This window comes from Lycium ferocissimum, chromosome 4, assembly GCF_029784015.1.
Source record: "Lycium ferocissimum isolate CSIRO_LF1 chromosome 4, AGI_CSIRO_Lferr_CH_V1, whole genome shotgun sequence".
Taxonomy (NCBI): domain Eukaryota; kingdom Viridiplantae; phylum Streptophyta; class Magnoliopsida; order Solanales; family Solanaceae; genus Lycium; species Lycium ferocissimum.
The window spans coordinates 50,639,309-50,659,884 of record NC_081345.1 but is presented as its reverse complement, the minus strand read 5'-3'; the positions used below and the strand labels follow the sequence as shown (position 1 = coordinate 50,659,884).

General features: G+C 39.7%; 1 protein-coding gene across 1 annotated transcript; it reads right to left on the bottom strand.

The window, feature by feature from the left end:
- Nucleotides 1–2,885: 2,885 nt before the first annotated feature.
- Nucleotides 2,886–9,383, bottom strand: LOC132053468 (uncharacterized). The gene is made up of 7 exons (XM_059445513.1): nucleotides 8,149–9,383; nucleotides 7,305–7,420; nucleotides 5,749–6,900; nucleotides 4,734–5,154; nucleotides 4,496–4,649; nucleotides 4,059–4,152; nucleotides 2,886–3,950 (listed from the first exon to the last, which is right to left on the bottom strand). Exons 1-7 carry the CDS (start codon nucleotides 8,971–8,973, stop codon nucleotides 3,833–3,835), a joined length of 2,880 nt encoding a protein of 959 aa, XP_059301496.1. The 5' UTR covers nucleotides 8,974–9,383; the 3' UTR covers nucleotides 2,886–3,832.
- Between the last annotated feature and the right edge of the window lie 11,193 nt (nucleotides 9,384–20,576).

Here is a 20,576-nt window from a genome sequence, read left to right as displayed (position 1 = left end):
AAAATATGTGATTACGCCTTAAATTGCGATGTGCAAGTTAAACAGGCTGCCTCTGCGAAAAAAAAAATCATTATTGACTAAGGCCAACATGGTATAACCCAAGGGGTTAAAATTCAATCCAACCTTAATTTAAGAAAAATACATTGACATTTCTATTTTCTTTTTTGAAAAGCAAAATAAAAAGGAGGAGAGGTTGGGTCATGTTGGACGAATTGGATTATGAAACGGTTATTTAATTCACCTTGACATTGGCGGAGCCACATGCATTGGCCAAAAAATTACGCTATGTAAATACGTAAAAAGAATATCTTTATGTATATATACTATGTGTTGAACCCCCTTAATTTCATCGTATATTTACTTTTTTTATATTTTGACACCCCTTAGTAAAAATCCTAGCTCCGCCACTGCACCTTGACCCAAACAAACTTTGAACATGTTGGATGATGACCCTTTTATTGATTTTAACCGTTTTGACCCGCTCAATTTGATGTGGATTTGAGACTATTTGTACATATTTAAAAAAAGGGAGAATAACCTATATATACGTACGAATAGGGTATATTTACAAAATAAGACGATACTTTTCAGTTTACAAAACATACCAATAGATTTCTTACAAAACATATACGAAAATTTTGTGTATGAAATGTGTATATCTCACTCAAAGCTTAAAATTTTCGCTCAAAATTTTGTGTATGAAATATGTATATCTTGCTCAGGACTTAAAAATTTCACTCAAATTTTTGTGTATGAAAATTATACTATGAAATATGTATATCTTGCTCAAACCTTAGAATTCTCAACATTTTTCGTGTATGAATATGTATAAATTGGTATGAAATATGTATATAACTATATAAATTTTGTATAAAGTTCATGTTGGGTTTTTGGAAATTTATTACAACTATAACAACATTTTATACAACTTTCATACAAATTTAACACAATTTTGTATCTCGCTTCGAAATTCTGATGAAATTTAATACAACTACAATAACATTGTATACAACTTTCATATAATGTTAATACATTTTCCAATAGTCCAAAATCAGAATAGAAGTTTTTATTTCTTCCGAATTTCTAGAGGGGCAATTAACTCAACTGTCTTGGTTTTTCGTTTTCATACCTAGCTTTAAAAATATTAGAGAACATTTGGGTTAGTCTGAGACATTCTATATTGAAAATCGAGTAGTCATTGGTTGAAGGATCAAAGGAGAACAATATAAAGTTGCTAGTGCACGTTGTAACATAAGTACTTCCCATCGGTAGAAATTTAGTTGTCATCTTCTCAAAAGGCAAAAGAACTAATAATTCATATATCACACTTGATTATTGGTTGAAGGATTTCATAATTGGGGCGGGGCTTTGAAGGAAAGCACCGATGAAACAAAGCATGGCGAGCGATTTTTTTCCGAATCAGAAAAGATAGAGAAGGAGTATGGAAGGACGGTTGTTTTTTTTTTCCAGTGTCAGGTATTAGAGAAGGGAAGGGAAGGATGGCATTTAATTTTTCTCTTTTATCCGTTGTGTTCTCTAATTAAATTGGTATATTTTGTAAATAAGGAAAAATATCCTTATATATGTTTTGTAATATAGAATCTTAAGTAGTATTATTAGGTCATTTTTCCTTAAAAAAGAGCTAACATGTATATGCATAGGGTCCGCGACAACCAATTTTTTGAAGTTGGCATACAAATAGATATGTTGTCCCTCTTTTCTGCCTTTTGCAAGTTGATATATTACTAATGAAATTACTATAGTGACGGCAATATGCTCTTAATTAGCACCAACTCTTATCCGTAAGCCATATCACTGCATATGCATTGCTTTAGTGGGGATGGTTCATCCATTATCACCTTAAAAAAAAAAAAAAAAAAAAAAAAAAAAAATAACAGTCAGGTGCGCTAAAGTTCGAACTAAGAGGAGTTCAAGCTGGCGGAGTTAAAAATTTTACTAAAGGAATTCAAAGTATGAAGAAATAAAATATAAAGAAGCCAAAAGAATTCAACATTACTATATATACATACAATATTATTTTGACCTTATATATACTGTAATTTTCAGTGAAGGGATGGATGAACCCCCTTGCACCCCTCTCCGCCCATGGCTCGGGGAACGGGTGGATTATTATATTTGTTCTAACTTCCATTTTTACTTTATGTTTCTACAAGAAGTTGTTTTTATCACTTGAACAATTGGACCCGTGACCTTCTAATTGTAACACGGCCAGAAGAGGCTGTGCGGCCGTTTTTCTTCTGGACCACTCAATTTATGGAGTCAAAAACCTTAGTGCAAAAATTAAGAACGAAGCCAGAGCTAAAATTCACATTTTGGTTATACTATGCAAATAGGGTAAAAGTAAATCATTTTGGTTGTGTATGGATCGTTGAATCTCCTTGATATAAGGAAAAATTCTAGTGTAATAGTAAGTTGATTCAAAAGTTGTTTTAGGTTATAAGTTCAAATCATAGCTTAGATTCTTTTAATCCCCTTATATAAATTCTTAGCTCCGCCCGTGACCCAATGGTGGAGCTAGGGCGTGCAAGGGGTTCATCCGAATCCCTTTCCTGAAAAATTACATATAGTATATACAAAACTAAAACGGATTATGTTTTATGTATATGATGTAGATATTAAATCCTCTTGGATCTTTATGTGTTTACTTATTTATATTTTGAATACTTTTAATGAAAATTTTGGCTCCGCTAGTGCAGCATGACCTACGTCCATGATCTTCATGTGACACGACCCGAAGAGGTTGCATGGCTTTTTTTCTTCCAGAGCAGCCAGTTTATGAAGACTAAAACCTTATTGCAGAAATTAAGAAGCACAAGGCCAAAGCTAAACTCAACATTTTATGAAGAATCTCTCACCCTTTAACTGGTGGACGTTAATTCTAAATTCTAAAGGGAAACTTGTTGGAAAGTAGAAGATATACATTGCATGTTCTATATATCTTAATAATGGGAAACAAAGGGTAATTCATTGGGTACTGGTATCTTTTGCCTCCTGATGATTCTTGTTCACAATGAATTTCTTCACCAGTTTACCTGTACAAATCAGCCTGATCAAAGCAACCTCGATTTCTATTGTCTAATTTAACGCTCCATCGCCACTAAGTTGACTAGTGCTCTCGAGATCCTTATCAGCAAGCACCAACATGGATCATTCTGAATGACTTTCAAGTAAGATTACTCTCATCTAAGGATAAATTTGTTCTACTATTAAATATGATGCTAGTACACAATGCTAGTCTTATGGAGTATTATTTACGTTGCCAAGTATCTCCAAGTGAGCTTTAGAATTGCAAATATAAAGAAACTTGAAAGACACAACTCATACTATATATCACAGAAGGAAATCTTTCCTTTCTCCTATTATATACAAAGGATGGTTAGTGGAACCAGCTGAGACTGAATCCTCTGTCAATCTACACCTGGTTTAGATAGTAAATTAACCAGAAAAGAATTTCATGACTAAGAAGAAGAAAATATAGTAATCACCCTTTTGCTCGTCTTTCCTTGTACAAAAAGGGCGTCCGGCACACCTCCAGAACTCTGCCTTGCTCTCGGTGTCCGTCCCAACCCTGAATAAAGGAGGAGTATTGTAATAGGGTGACAACCGCCGTAAACTAGTCAATTTATAATTAATCCTCAACACAAAGTATGCTTGGTCGTGCTTTCCTATCCACACGTTACATAATATATTGGACTGGGATGAGCTTGAGATTCACATAGCCGACCTTAACTTGCTCAGAATTGAGGCATAGTTATTGTTTTGTCGTTGTTGTCTGGCAGACCTCCAGAGCTAAATCCAGTTCACATGTACATCATGAATGAGCATATGCACGTACAACGTCCATTATTGGAGCTCGGCATATTGGACATTTTCCAGTACTGGAAATCAATTCATGTGCACACTTGAAACAGGTGCACATATGCCCACATCTGAAAACAATGGAAAAAGTTATGGACATGATTAGTTTAATGGATTTCTAGTATAATTTTTTTGGTTTGGTACTTAGCGTGGTTAAACTGCTATCTATATAAAAGTACCTGTAAAGAAGAGAATCAACTGGCTTCTCACTGCAAATACAACAATTTCCTTTGTTTGGACCCTTGTTATCTGAATTCCCCTTGCTCTTTTGACCTGTATTATAAGAATCTCAGTCTCTTCTTTACATAATGAAAGGAGATGGTATTTTCCCCATGAAGTTTTTTTGTAGTTTGTTGCAGTCAAACTTCTCTATAACAACATCATTTGTCCAGATATTTTTTAGTTGTTACGAAATGTTGTTAAAGAGAACATATGATATAACATACCATGAAAGATCGGTTCCACAGAAAACACTGTTATAGTGAAATGTTGTTATAGAAAGGTCTGACTGTATAAAGGGTTTTACAAAGTCAAAACAAAAACATAAAATGGACTTCAATTGAATATAAAAAATTTATTAGAATCTCATATCCAGATCTTTGTTGTTCCAGCTCACCTAACTGACTAATTGCAGCAGCAACATCCTGCTTAATGGAACGTTGTAGTGTCATTTGCATGTTCATACAACTCTTCATAGATCTCCGAATTTCGAAAATCTCTTGGTGGAGCTGCTCCATATGTCCTCTCATTTCGTATATGAGTTCCATTTCCTGTTAATTCCATGTCATTAGGTCTAACTAATCCCATACTTAGCAAGAATATCTAGCAAGTCAATCCAAGAATAGACAACTCACAGTTGAAGGATGTCTGCTAGACGGAATATTAGACGATTGAGATAGCAGTGAAGAAGGAGATGGGAAGTGATAAGAGTCATCAGTGATTTCCTGGTCTTGATTTGTGTTCCATGACTGTAAAGTCTGTGAAGATGTGTTCTGATGAATTAGTACTTCGGGTTGTCTGCTAGAGCTACTATCATCTTCAGAGTAATTGGCATAGCCCCATTCTTCTTCGTGTTCTTCTACTTCTTCTTCTTCTTCTTCTTCTTCTTCTTCTCGTACCTCATCCTCCTCTTCTCTTGCATTCTCTTCCACTTCCTCCTCCTCGTCTTCCTCAACATAGCTTCTCACTGCATTTGGTAGTTGTTGTGAGCGAGACGCCATTATTCGATCAATTTGCTCTCTCAAATCACTGGTAAGAAATGTCGAAACACTTTTTCTGCACGAATATGAAAATCATAATCAAAGTGCAAGTCAGGGACTATGCTTCAGTTTCAAAATTTGAAGGAGGAATATCATAGGAGGGAGCAAGATCATATAAACTAAAAAGTGCTTATAAACTAGTTTGACCGGCTTATAAGCTTAGCCAAACACCGTCAAGACCCAAAGGCAAGTTAACAGTTGATTAAAATGATGCATTTTTTTCTCAAATATTTAGAAATATATATGGCTGATTCCCATCTCATATCAAGCGAGTCTTTCACTACAAATTGAGAGGACAAAAACAGATAACCTTCGTGTTTCTAAGTGAGAATTTAAATGCTTTAAGAAGGGAAGTTTACTTTGTTATTGCCTTCATTGTCTGATTCTTTTACCTAGAATGTCTAGGCAATCTCTTAAAGATGCCTGAAGTTTACATGTCTATGTATGAACAAGCCTTTCACATTTTCTGCTATGTTAATGGACACACAAAGCATATTTTTCGAACATGGATGATTAACAAGTAATTTTGAACTAAATCACAAAAGGTGCAGAAAATGATGACAAATGTATAAGATTAGTATGACAATTAAGTGGAAGGAGTTGGTAATACCTGTGAAGAAGTTGTTGTATGTCATGATTGTCTGACAAAGGATCAAGCATCTCTTGGTATCTTTCTTGCCTGAGACCTTCCCATTCTTTACGTGGACGAGAGATATTACTTATCCAGTCTTCATTAGACTGCAGTTCATCCCATCCACTAGCTGTGAGGGAATAATCACTTACCGAGCCACTTTCACTATCAACTAGACACTTAGGAGGTCTTGCTGACTCTACAAAATCCAGCAAGTTACTATGGCTAGCTTCGGAGCTTGTGTTTCGCCAACTGACTTTTTCAGTGACATTATCTAAGCTCTGTGCTTGAGAAGCAAAGCTCGGTAAGCTGGTGGTAACTTTATGATGGTTAAGGTCCATGTCATGTTGATTTGATTTACAAGAACCTTCTGATTTTTTCGTGCTACATGCCATCTCCTTCTGATTTTTTGACAAGTTTCTGGAGCTCAATTTCTTACATAATTCCTCATAATGATTCTCTTCACGCAGTTGATTGGATACACCAAAAGTTTCAACTTTTGGGATGTCATCTACCACCTCTTTATGGAAGTTTCTTGGTTTATGATGATTCTCTTCTTTAGACGTGCAAGGGTCTCGAGTGTTTTCTCCCGATGCTCTATTGGTACTTATTGACTCTGAAAATCCATTTCTCACTTGTATACCAGTTGCAACTTTCGGGGGGCTTACTTGCTGGGGTACTTCCCCGTGATGATTCTCTTCTTGTAGTTGATTGGACATATCAGTATTTCCAACTTTTGGGTTGTTATCTACTACCACCTCCTTCTGGGGGCTTCTTGGTTTGTTGTGATTCTCTTTTTCAGATATGCTAGGGTCTCGACAGTTATCTCCCAACGCTATAGGGGTATGTCTTGATTCAGCTACACCGGGGTGCAGTCCTGCTCTCTCCTTGACCAGCCCCTTAAGCGGATCCTGTTCTCTCCGTTGATATAATGAAAATCCAGTTCCTTTCGCTGAGTTACTACGAGCCAGTTCTCTATGGGGGCCTTTGAAGTCCCGATAAATACTCTCTTTTTGTTGTCGATTTGGTGTGGAAGGGAGGCTTCCGCTCTCATGGGAACTTTCTGCTGCTTCTTTTGAGGTGTTTCTTAATTTGGTAAGACCATGCTGTCCTACTGTATTGAACTTTTCCCTGAAATGAATTAGCATTATGGTTTGGTTCACTGTGTATTAGAATTCAATATACATCAGAAAGATCACAAGTTTGTTACCAACAGAAGCATAATTGAGTTCCTTTCAACTTCACAATTCATGAGGAAAAGTCTTAATCTCCTACATTTTTGTAACTGCAAATATATTCAATTCAAAATACAGTCACACCTCTCTATAACAACACTTCACTATCACGGCCAAGTTTTCTTTGCAACTGATTTTTCACGTTATGTTTTATTATATGTTCCCTATAACAACTTTTGCCTATAGCAGCCAAAAATATCAAAACAAACGACGTCGTTATAGAGAGGTTTGACTGTTTAAGACTGGCCTTTCAGCATCCACACATGGAGAAAGAGTCAAAAACAGAAGGAAGCACTGCACCTGAGATGCATAATTGCAGAATGTGTCGATTTATTTGATTCAGATGCTGGCCAAGTCACTGATCGACCACCTCTAACTTCTGCACCACGTCGTATGAGTCTAACTCGAAGCACAGCCTAGTTAGGAAATTGAATTATAAAGATTAATCAGTACCCACAAATAGTAAGTCCTTTAATGCTTAAGCTTATCAGTTATATTACAATAATAAACACAGTTAAATAAGAAAAGTGTCATGAAAGCACAACAGGCAATACTGTCTATCCAAACATGAAGTTCAACAACAAATTACATTATGAAACAATGAAAACTAGCAATCTAAGCAAACTGGGGAAATGATTTTTCTAAGAGAGTCGCAAGCAGCAACTATGAAAATATGAATGAAAATCTGTCTCTTGAAATTTCATTAATCATAAGGCTTTAAATACCCAAATAAACAAAGTGGTAGACTCCTCCTGCAAGTAAAGTATTAGACTCTTATCAAAATGAAACTAAATATTCTACTAAATCAACCACAATCAGACCTCTCTATGGCAACCATCGCTATCACAACATTTCACTATAATAGCTATGTTTCATGTGGAAACGATCTTTAATGGTATGATATATATATATATATATATATATATATATATATATATATATATATATATATATATATATATATATATATATGTTCTCTATAACAAAGATTTCGCAAAAAGCAGTCAAAAGCTATCGGAACAAATGACACTGTTATAGAGAGGTTTGACTATATTAGACTTTTCTCCCAACTAAACAACTAATTATTCTTAGAAATGTAGCAGTAACAGATGCAACATCCAACAAATAGAACAGAAAAATGCACCTGAATGCGGCCTCTTTGTTGGAACTTAGAAACCGCCTTACGCTCCACAAGACCTTCAAGTTCCCTCTGCCTATCGCGTTCCATTTGCAAGAGCAAATCACTAAACGCCTGTCGCCCCCTGATGAAACGGGGCGAACTCAGAACTGGGGAAAAATTGCACCTTTGTCCTTCCGAATGATCCATTGTTGATGTTCTAACCCGAGGCAACGATCCGCCATTGACAACAACAACATTACTATTATCAAATTTCAATTTCTTGATTATATCTGCAACTCCTAGCCTCTCACTTTCTTTAACATCAGAATCTTTACTTATAGTATCTGTTTTATCTGATTCCCAATCACCAACTGATTCACTTTTCACAATGGAACAAGAAGATTCATCACATTCATCATATCCCTTCTTAGGGGACCCCACAAATTCAGAATTTTCAAAATCTTTCCATTTTCTAACAAGGGAAGAAACACCACCATGATTTGGAGATTCAACAGAACTTTCTTGATTCTCTCTATCCATTGAGAAAACCATATTTCTAGCTTTATCCCATTTCTCAGCAGCTTTACTTCTCTTCTTTGGACTACTATTCTCATTCTTTTCATCACATTTTGTTGTTTTGTGAACCCATAATTCTGCATGCTTTTGAGAATTTTCACAAGAATCAGAAGCAAATGTTTTTTTGTGTTGATTTGACATGCAAGAATGCAAGTGTGTTTGGACCAAATTCTTGAAATTTTTCTGATAAGCATTGGAATCTCTAGCACAACATCTATTAAGGACATAACCAAATGGAGAAGAGGAGGCAATTTCTACTTGAGAAGAAGCCATTTATTTCTTCTTCTTCTTCTTCTTATTATTATTATTCTAATCCTCTCTTCTTCCCCACAATCAAGATTGTTAAGGAACTAAACTCTTACTATTATTCTAATAAGAATAAGGTGAAATTTTTGAACATGTCAATGTTTTTTTTCAACAAGCAAAAAGATTTAAGACAAGAAGAGAACAAGTTTGATAAAAATAGGTAACATAACAGAAAGAATGAAAAAAGAACAAGATTTTAGGAGCATCAACCGTAAAACAATGATCATCAATAATAATAACAAACCATTTTGCTTCCCTCTATTTTTGGTCTAATCCAAATGAGTCAGTCAAAGTGGAAATTTGAAAAAAATTGCCTAAAATTTTGGGTTAGTATTTAATGGCTGTTTTATTGGGAGGGAATTTGAAACGTCAACCGATCAATTATAGCTCTAATGCACGTTACGCCTATATTTAAACACCTCCACTTTCCATATTTATTATGGGGTGCAATGTTTGTTTCTTCTTTCATCTTGTACGTCAAAATTGTTTGAAATAGGCAGGGGCAGAGCTAGCTCACTGGGTGCAGGTTCGGCCAAACTCATAGCTTTGGTTCAAACCTTATATTTGTAGTAAAAAAAATCCATTGAATATGTACAAATTAATAATTTAGAACCCAGTAGCTTTAAAAAACTAAAATTTTGAACTCATAAACGTCAAATTTTGGATCCGCCTGTAAAAATAGAAGAAGTTGATAAGACAATTTTCCATAAGGAAACAAAAAGAGAGAGAAAATACATTAAAAAAAATATTACTCTTGTGGTTTCAGTCTTTCTATTCACGTGATACTTTTTTTTTTTTTTAAGTTACTCAAAAAGAATGGTAGCTTACTATATTTAATAGTAACAATTTTAATTTAAACTTCTCATTGTACGTTAATGAGATTATTTAGTCACACAATATCTATGCATTATCTTAGATCACATGTTGTCTTCCTTTCATTCTTAAACTACGTGCTCACATACACCACCACATAAATTGTGACGGAGGGAGGATGAATTAAACATGATTAAGTGAGATAAGTGTATGTGCAAATGCATGTCATACATCTATGTATTTGGTGTAAACACTGAGCACGGATAAGTTTTTTACTTATGACAAGATTGCACAAAAGTGCAGCCTAGCTAATGTTCGATAAAATGGGGTGAAAACTGTGAAAATCCAAAGGTTCAAATTTCACTAGAGATAAATAATAGACTAGCTAATTCTTTCTTATTTGCTTAAGCATGGGTGATCAAACTTAACCGATATAATACCGGCGGAACATAGTAGCTATCTAATAAAATAGTTGAGGCGCATACAGAAATAAAATAACTCCGACACGATTTATATATAAAAAGAAATAGAAAATGGGATATGACTAGGTGGTGTTGTGTGGTTGGGAATGAAAACGTGTCTATAGGTCTAGATACATGTAAAGGTTGAGCAAACAAACAAAAATTGGAAGCTTCGCATAGAGAAGTACCTTAAAGAGAAATAAAAAAAAGAGGACTATGAGGTATTTGATGTGGTGTTTTGTTCGATAAAATATTTGCAAGTGTACAGTTATGGCACTGCCAATTTGTTGTGTGAAAAAGGTGAGCGAATGATTAGGAAGGGAAAGAATTGACATTGGGTTTGTGCAATTAGGAAAAATTAAATTTAGGGTCATTTAACGATCATTCCGAGGAAAATGAGAAAAATTGTGTTCACCACTTAAATCGATTCTCGAGTTAAATTGGACATAACTATTTAATTATGTGATTGTCTTCATCTGTACTCGGTGTTTACACTGAATTAGTGAATATATGATACATATATTCACATAGACTCTTATCACTAAATCATATATGTAATTACTACACATTTTTCATTTTATTTTATGACTTAACCATGATAAATTAGTATAATTTGATATAAATATGAGTATGGTAGTTCTTATCCTCATATAACAAAACACCAATTAGCAATATAAAACCGTTCTTGTTTTCTTTGGCATTTCTTGCCTTTTACGTGATCGCATCACCCTTTTGAAATCTTCTTAATTATTTCCAACTCATTTTCTTTAACGAAATTAATCGATCAATTACGCCTTAATTTCATTGTTATGTAATTTAGTACTCCTGCTCCATATGTAATTTAAACTGATTTCATTCTAATACTAGATTTTGTTTCATGAATAATGGAGACGAATTTGATATCTGTTTAACCTTAAAACGGAGAACAATTAAATTTATGCATGACGCCAAAGATATGTGGCTAAATTCAATTACGGACTAAATTGCGAGATAAGCCAATAAGTAAACAAAGAAACGGATCTCAACCAACTATTAAGTATGTCTGGCCTCAGCATAGAAACTGAGGTTGATACCTACGGTGAGTACTTACACGATGAATAATAAAGATGAACTTAAGAACAAAAATGGGAATGGTTTCAAAGGATTCTTATTATTCTTGATATGAACTCTTTAAATCTTTTTCTTGCCAACCCCTCCAATGATGGGAACCCTCCTTTATATAGTAGAGGAGTCAACTGCATAATCTGATTAAAGAAAGAAATGCGACAATTGTATTTATTCTGAGATCGACGCCGTAAATATCGGCCGAGGGCGGATATTTCGATCTTCTCCTTATGGCAAGAATGCAAGCCTTTCTTTATCGCCTCATCCCAAATCGAGCTCGATGCCTCGTTCCCGATGAGCTGGTCAGATCGTGCCCCAGCATAACCATGACAACGGAAAATCGAGTATGTCTGTATCCTCGATTTTACCCGTATACAGATAGTCCCCCCATTTTCGAGGTAAAATTACTAACGGCAGGGAATTTGCCTAAATAAAGTCAGAATAAAATGTTCTTCAATTACCTAGGACAAGACCTTTCCGGGGCCAAAATTCTTCACTCGCCCGATTTGTGCTAGGTCATCATTACCCAAATTTCGCCAAATCTTTTTGGGAATCCTCCTCGTATCGAATCCTTGATATGCCACAGACTTCGATTCTCTTTCTATATAAAGCCCGTGTCTTATTCCTTTCTTACGCATAGCGCACTTCTTCAAATCTCACTTTGCTCCTCCTTAAAATCTTCGCGATTCCACTAAGCTTGTAGTAATCCTTCTCGAATTTTCAATCTTCCTTCATCGCATGGACTATTTACCTAAGAAAACATTCCACGAACATGGCTTACATCCCATTATTGACTCAAGTGTGACATCAAGACTCGCTTATGTCACTAACGGAGCTTCGCCGTTCTCGACAGTGGGCCAGAATCTCTCGTCGTTGTGTATTCTCCGTCGGCCTTATCTATACGAATGACGCAAAATTTTTCACCATTTAATTCCTCGCGAAGAACTTTAAATCTTTAGACATGACGGCGCCATTACCGTGGTTGAAGAAGACTGCAGCTTAGCGGGCAGATGTCGTACGGCTCGGGCCTATTGGGATCAGGTGAAAATAAATCACCACATTGTCTACTGTTGTCATATACGTATTCTTTTGCTATGATTCACTCTCCCCGTCATCGAGGATCGAGGACTTCACCGTCACCTAGATTTGACATGATGGGGTAAATCGCTTCCACAAAGTTCGAGACTCATGGGTATTGTATCGGCTGGCGACACGGGCCGTGAGTCGGCCGAATCGTGCCTTTTCAACGAGGCCTCGCAGTATTGGAACTGTGCCGCCGAGTTCTACGCCCTTTTCACTTAGCCTTAATTTCAAGCCTTATTTTAACAACCATTCCTCTTTCCTTATGTGCCTCCGCGTGCTTCATTATGCAAGCTTCCACCTACCAACAGTACGAAGTGGCCGGCCAAGGAGAGCTCAAAAGCAAGAGTCGTGAGCGGACGAGCTCATTTAATCAGACGAGCAAGTCGCATATATCTCGTCTCTCCCCGACCTTTCTATCCTTAAAATTGATTTAGCAAATGGCCGAGCGTAAGCCGTCGAGGCCAAGCGGAACGTGGCCACAAGGTAGAGACAGGTATTTTCAAGTTTATAATAAATCTCATTGGCCGAAAGCACGCTCTTCTTCGTGCCCGGCATATTTTAGCTGCATTGATCAACTTCGGTAGACCTTGATTTGACCGTCTATGTTTAACGCCCTCCGTAACGACTATCGTGTTTGGCCAAACGTGATGTTCTCGTAGAAAAATTTTCAAGGCCGAGAACAAATAAACGGACGCCATCGCTCATTGTAATAAGTTGAACGGGATCGACTCCAATCCGTCATCAATGACGACAGATGCATCATAGCGCCTGACTGTGATTCCTGGAAAGAGAACAGACAGTAGCAAGGCCGACGCACGCCGCCAGGTGCCAAGAATTTACGAGCCGAGTACGCGCGGTGCTTATCGCGAAGTGGAAACTCAAAGAAGTCAAGCCACCGGAGTGGACTTGTCAGATCTGATCGAGGAGGCCAAGAAGCTCGAAGCTGAAGCAAAGGCTGCGTTCGACCCTGAGGATTCGAATATCGACATCGAGTCAGCCGGGGAAGAGACTGAGGGATCGGGTGAAGATTAGGCTCGTAGGCCTTACATCTCTTTTTTCCCCCTTTGTTGTTATTTTTGCTTTTTGTTTTAAGGCAGCTAATTTGAGCCTTTGTAAATTCACTTATATGTATGTATAAATGAAAAAAAGATCTTCATACTGCCTATATCATCGCCTTTGTCGCTTTTTGCAAACTATTCCTTGTTCAATATTTGTTCGATTTATGCCATCGTTTTAGCTTGCCTTATTGTTTCGGCCGGGATAAAATTCAAGTGGTAACGGCTCGTGATCGGATTTTAGTCCGTGTTGACTTTAGTCATTACTTTATTTATAAATTGCAAGACAGAACAGATCACGATATTTTTTGCGTTTTAAGATCGTAATCTTCATGTTTTATAGACCGTAGTCTTTAACCGATTAGGCCATAGCTTTTTAGCATTATGTATGCTTTCTAGATCGTAGTCTTTAATCGTTTGGGCCATAGCCTTTCAGTATCTGGCAACATTGGATCATTGTGATCGAAATAAGATTTTTTATTGAAAAACCGACCGGATATGTATTTGCAATTGTTGCCGTGGCAAAAACAAACTAATTGGACACGATTCAATCGATCGTTTGGTCCTTACATCTGATCCTATCGTTCAAGCCTTGGCTTTTACATAGTTATCACTAAGATAATACCCCCCCCCTAGTACTCGAGTCCAAAGAGAGTTTCTGGTACTATTAGCCCTAGACAAGTGTACCCCTTGCCTCCGGTCTTCGATCGGTATAACTATTTTATGTAAAGACAATCGTTCGCCGCTCATTGAAAACCTTGCCGAAAACCCACTTCTGGACAAAACTGGCCAAAGGAAAAAAAGAGGGCAAAGACGTGCTTTCACTCCTGGGCCTACGACTTTGACTTCCGTCATGGCCGTTTCGGTGCCCCTGACCGTATCCCCGAGTGGTTAGATCGAGAGAGAAGAAAAAGAAAAAAGAAAAAGTTATTCGCACCTTTAACAAGAATATCGTTTTAGGTGTGCTACATTCCACCCGTGTTTCTGGCCAGTCGTCCGTTCGGTTCTTCGAGCCGATAGGTTAACCCTTCCTGGCTATTCCAAGACTCGCACGTCCTTCCCACCCGAGGCTAATTCCCTCGCGAGGGTTCTTGTATGAAGCGTGACCTTCCTCGCACCAAGTCCCCAATCCGAAAGTGCCTCGAGGCCGGTCCTCGGCTATAATATCTTTGCATCCTTTGTTTTTGCACAAATTTATCCGGACAAGGAAAGCGCTCTTCCTCCTTTCGTCCACGAGATCTGTGATTGACAGACATCGCTTCATGGTTCCGAGTCCTCGTGGCATATCTAATCTAAGTTTGCTCACCAACTTCGACGGCATCGCCTCGCCCATACAAGGGAAAACCTGAGTCTCCCGACAGCCGATCTTGCCGTGTACGTGCAGGCCCATAAAACTCTGCTAACCCTCCTTCCATCTAAGTGCTTAGAGTCGGCCAGCTTTTTTCTTTAAATTCTCGCAAGATAGTTTTACTGCAGACTCGCCCGGCCATTCGCGGGCTCCGATGATACTAAGTGGATAAGATTTTCGATTTTGTATTCTTCGAAAAACTTGTCGACCACGCTACCTATGAACGCTTCCCGTTATCACACGCGATCTCCGGCGGCATTCTCGAATCGCCGCATTATATGGTCGAAATGAAATCAATGACCACTTTTTCCCCGACTTTCTCGAGTGCCTATGCTTCCACCCATTTAGAGAAATAATCACTACAAGAAAATAAATCGCGCCTTACCTGGGGCCCATGGCAAAGGCCTTACTATATCCATGCCTCATTTCATGAATGGCCATGGGGAAAGGACCGGATAGAGCTTTTCCCCGGGTTGGTGTATTGACGGGGCATTTCTTTGGCATTCGTTTTCGAACGAAGGTTTTGGCGTCTTCCTCCATCTCGTTCCAATAGTATCCTACCCTGATCAGCTTGCGGAGCAACGAATCGGCTCCCGAATGATTTTCGCAAGTCCCCTCGTGAACTTCTCTCGTAATCGTAGTCGGTTTCTTCTGGTCCCAAGCATCGCGCATGGCCGTGGAACGACCTTCGGATAACCGGCCATCGACCAAACAAAATCTAGCTATTTCAAGTCCGGAGGGCTCTTATCTCCTTGGTATCGACGGTAGCTTTCCCGGTTAAGATAGTCATGTATTTGTTCCTCCAATCCTGGGCGAGGCCGGTCGAGTTTATCTTGCCGTAGCCGATCTCTACGATCGATTTTCACAATCGCACCACAAATTTAACGGAACCCATCCGATTCTACCTAGGATCCTAGATTTGCCAGGGCATCCGCCTCATTATTTTGATCCCGAGGTACGTGTTCCAACATCCACTCAACCGGCGGGGATAACCTCGCAATTTTTTGATATCTCCGCATTCGATCATCCTCGATTTCGAAGGTTCCGTTCGTTTGATTGACTACCAGAGAGAATCACATTTGGCCCTCAATGATCTCGGCCCAAGCTTTAGCTAATTCTAAACCCGCAATCATAGCCTCATATTCGCCAAGGTTGTTAGTTAAATTAGCCGATCTAATAAACATTGTCTTATTACGTCATTCGAGGGAGGTTTAAGAACGATCCCTAACCCGACCCTTTTACATTAGAAGCACCGTCCGTGTAAAGAGTCCGCATCTGCATCGGTCCCCCGAGGTAAGCAGCGCATTTTATCGACCCCGCAATCATGGCCTGCAAAATCGATCACGAAATCCGCCAATATTTGGGATTTGATCGCGCCTCGGTTTGTATTCAATATTATAGCCAAATCTGGCTGTACCCACCTCGGTTAGTCCGCCCGAGAGTTCGGTTTATGCATGACATTCCCAGGGGGTACGACGTTACGACGCATATGATGACACCGCAGCAAGGTTTTAATTTTCGTATGCACTCAATAAAGCCAAAGCGAGTTTTTCCAAATGTGGGGTACCTGGTTTTGGCGTCACCGAGGGTTCTACTTATAGTAAACCGGGCATTTCTTACCTTTCTCTCGAAACTGTGACGCCGCTCACCGTTTATCTCGACACCGCCAAGTATGTATACTACCGTCATTCGCGGCGCGCGGGAGTAGAGGTGGGCTTGACAAGTACCTTTGAGTTTTGCTAAGGCCATCCTCGATTACTCCGGGTCCATGCAAAGTCGCCTTTTTCTTTGTCACTTTTTCTTTAGGAACGAGAAAACGATGGCTCTCGTCCGAGGATCCGGAGATTTAATCGCGCTCAAAAGGGCCTATCCGTCTTGTCAATCTTTGTACCTCTTTGATGTCGTTGATCACGGATATCTTCAATTGCCTTTTATCTTATCAAGTTGATTCCGATCCCGATTTGATACCATGAATCCGAGAAACTTGCCCGATCCGACTCGAAGGCACATTTTTCCGGTTAGAACTCACGTTGTACTTCTAATATGCTGAAAGTTTCCTGTAAAAATTTTAAGTGGTCCTCTGATCGCAGGGACTTAACGACCATGTCATCTATATAAACTTCTATGGATTTCCCTATTTGGTGTTCAAACACGCGGTTGACTAAACGCCGATAGTGGCACCGCATTTTTTAAGCGGGCATTACATTATAACAATATGTACGACCTAGTTATAAAGGAGGTTTTTTCTCGATCCTCCGGTCCATTTGTATTTGGTTGTACCGAGAGTAGGCATCGAGAAACTCCGCCGTGTCGTGACCCGGGCAGAGCGCGATCACGCGATCGACGCTCGGCAAAGGAAATGAATCTTTCAGTGCGGTGCTTTGTTTAAATCTTTATAATCTACGCACATTCTAAACTTATTCCCTTTTTTAGGCAATACTACAACGTTAGCTAACCAATCTGGGGTATTTTACCTCTCGAATGGATCCTATATTAAGGAGCTTGGTTACCTCGTCCCTGACGAATGTATGTTTTACCTCGGGTTATGGCCTCCGCTTTTGTTTATTTGAGGAAAACTTGGATCCAGGCTCAACTTCAAGGTGTCGTCACGTCCGGTGAATACCCGTCATGTCTAAATGGACCAAGCAAAGCACCGAGTTATTTTTAAGAAACTCAATAAATTCTTTTCTGAGATCGGGGGTTAACCCCGTGCCCAGGTATACCTTCTTCTCTGGTAGATGGACAAACAGTATGACTTGCTCGAGTTCTTCGACTGTGGACTTAGTGGAATTAGAATCATCGGGCACCATGAAGGTTCTCGGCACTTCGAATTTTATGAATTTTAACTCCTCGTCTAGTGTATCTCCGTTCCGATTTTTCGAAGAATCCGGGATCGAGATCTGTGATTGCTATTTAGCATTCTTCCCTTCGTTCCGACCTGGCGCCTTTATAGTCTTAATAGATTCTTCAACCGCGAACATTTCTTTTGCGGCCTGCTGTTCACCACGGATGGTTTTGATACCTTCTGGGGTCGGGAATTTTAATACCTAATGTATAGTCGAGGGAATCGCTGTTACGAGGTAAATCCACGGTCTGCCCAGCAATGCATTGTATCCCATGTCTCCCTCTATCACATAAAAAAATTTCTGCTGCGTAGTTCCTGCCATATTGATCGGTAAAGTAATCTCACCCTTCGTCGTTTCACATGCCATGTTGAATCCGTTGAGGACCCGTATTGCCGGCACGATCTGATCTAGTAGTCCCAGCTATTCGATGACTCTCTATCGGATATTAGCCAAGCTACCTGGATTAATTAGCACACGTTTAATTCTAAACTTATTGACAAGACGGATATTACCGGTGTGTGGTTACGGGTCGGGCGATGCCTTCCATGTCCTCATCATTGAACGTGATGCGACCATCGGGGCCATCATTCCGGATACGCTTTTCTCTCGTTATGGAAATTTTTGTGCGTTTACAATCGGCCCAACGGGAACGTCGGTCCTCCTACGATCAGCGTGTATCACCCGCCGGCGCTCTTCCGGCCTATCCTGGCTTGTCGGAGTCCGGTTTTGAAATGGATTTTTGCTCGTTCACTTAGGAATTCTCAAAGATGTCCCAAATTGAACCGTACGAGCGACCTCCTTTCTCACCGCCGACAATCCTGAAGGTTCGATGGCCGCGAGTATGATGATACTTACAAATAAGACTTTTATCCCGCTTCCTCGATCGATTGATTGGTCTTGATGTCTTGTTTGTTTGTTTTCGATAACGACCGCCGCTATGGTTGCTACATCGACGCAAAAGTTATACTCGGATAACCTTGGAGTTTCTCTGTTTCCCGGGGCTCTATCGATAGCATTCCTGTTTATCAATCCACGGCTACTTTGGCCTCGATCATTCCTCCTATCATTCTTGCCTGATTCGCTGTTGCGCCCGTTCCCCCTTCGATCGAGTGGGTAAGGCCGGTACCTGTCATATGATGGTCTAGAATCCCGATCTACCACTCTCCTCGAGCGATCACTCCCTTTACTGGAATTCCATGACATCGGCGCCCTCGAATCTTATCATCTTCGACCCCGATTTTCGACCGATAATTACAGTGTACACGCACCAAAGCGATCACCGGTATTCTATCGATTTTGCTTTAGCTCCATAGATGTGATCAAGCTCCTTGAATCGAGCCCTTCGGGTGAAAGCCCGAACGGCCCAATCGCGCTGATCGGGGGTAAGTCCATGCGCTCCATTTGAAATCGAGCCACAAACTTCGCAAGGGTCTCGTCATCTCGTTGCTCGACGTTGAACAAGTCCGATTTTCATGTTTCGACCTTGACGGCTCTGAGCCTTGACGAAAGCATCGCCGAGCATGGCAAATGAATCAATTGAATGCTCGGGCAAGTTATGATACCAAATCATCGCCCCTTTGAGAGAGTTTCCCCAAATTTCTTAAGTAAAGACCGATTCCCTTCGTCATCGGCGAGATCATTGCCCAATAGCCGTACGTATACGCAACAACATGTTTATTTGGGTCCGTCGTCCCATTGTACTTCGGGATATCGGGCATGCAAAATCTCTTAGGGATTTTCATCGGTGCCTCACTCGGCGGAAATGACATTTGAACAAATTTTTTCGAATCCGATCCCTTCAACACTGGTGGAGCCCCCGGAATCTGATCGACCCTCGAGTTGTAGTTCTCCACCTTCTTGTCGTTCGCCTCTATCTTCTTTTCGCCGGACTCGACCCGTTTAGTCAATTCTTCGAGCATTCTTATCAATTCGCTGCTTTGCCCGAGGTGGTTCTCGTTACCCTGTGGGATGCGTCTTTCCTCCGTATCCTGGGTCCGTTCGATGGGCATATCGGTGTTTGACCCCGCTTTTGCAATTTGCTATGATCTCTTGCTGGGCCTGCAACTGAGCCATAGCTATATCTAACTGGTTTTGGAGCTGTTGCAGCATGACTCCGTTATTCTCGCCAGCCGGTACGTTGCCCATCAATGATTCGACTTGAACAGGATTAACGGGGGGCGCGTTGTTGTTTGGTACGTCCCCGTCGTCATGCTCGTGATGGCTTGGTTCCACTTGAAAATTGACGCGTAATGGGAATCCGACATTTCGGTATACCCGAAATCAAACCTTTAAAGAACAAATGTAAAGTATCGAGTGTAACCCGAATGTTGTATTGAACCGCCACTTATCTAAGGCCCGCGGTGGGGCGCAAATCGTTTAACCTTAAAACGGAGAACAATTAAATTTATGCATGAAGCCAAAGATATGTGGCTAAATTCAACTACGGACTAAATTGCGAGATAAGCCAATAAGTAAACAAAGAAACAGATTTGACCAACTATTAAGTATGTCTGGCCTCGGGTATAGAAACCGAGGTTGATACCCTCTGTTGAGTACTTACACGGTGAATAATAAAGATGAACTTAAGAACAAAATGGGAATGGTTTCAAAGGATTCTTATTATTCTTGATATGAACTCTTTCTGTCTTTTTTCTCGCCAATCCCCTCAATGGATGGGAACCTCCTCTTTACATAGTAGAGGAGTCCCAACCTTAGTACAATTCTAAATAAGAAAAGAAATCTGGTGACAGCTGTTACCGAGATCGACGCCGAAATATACCGGATATTTCGGTCTTCTCCTTATGGCAGTTAACCACCCTTCCTTTATCGCCTCATCCCAGATCGAGCTCGATGCCTTGTT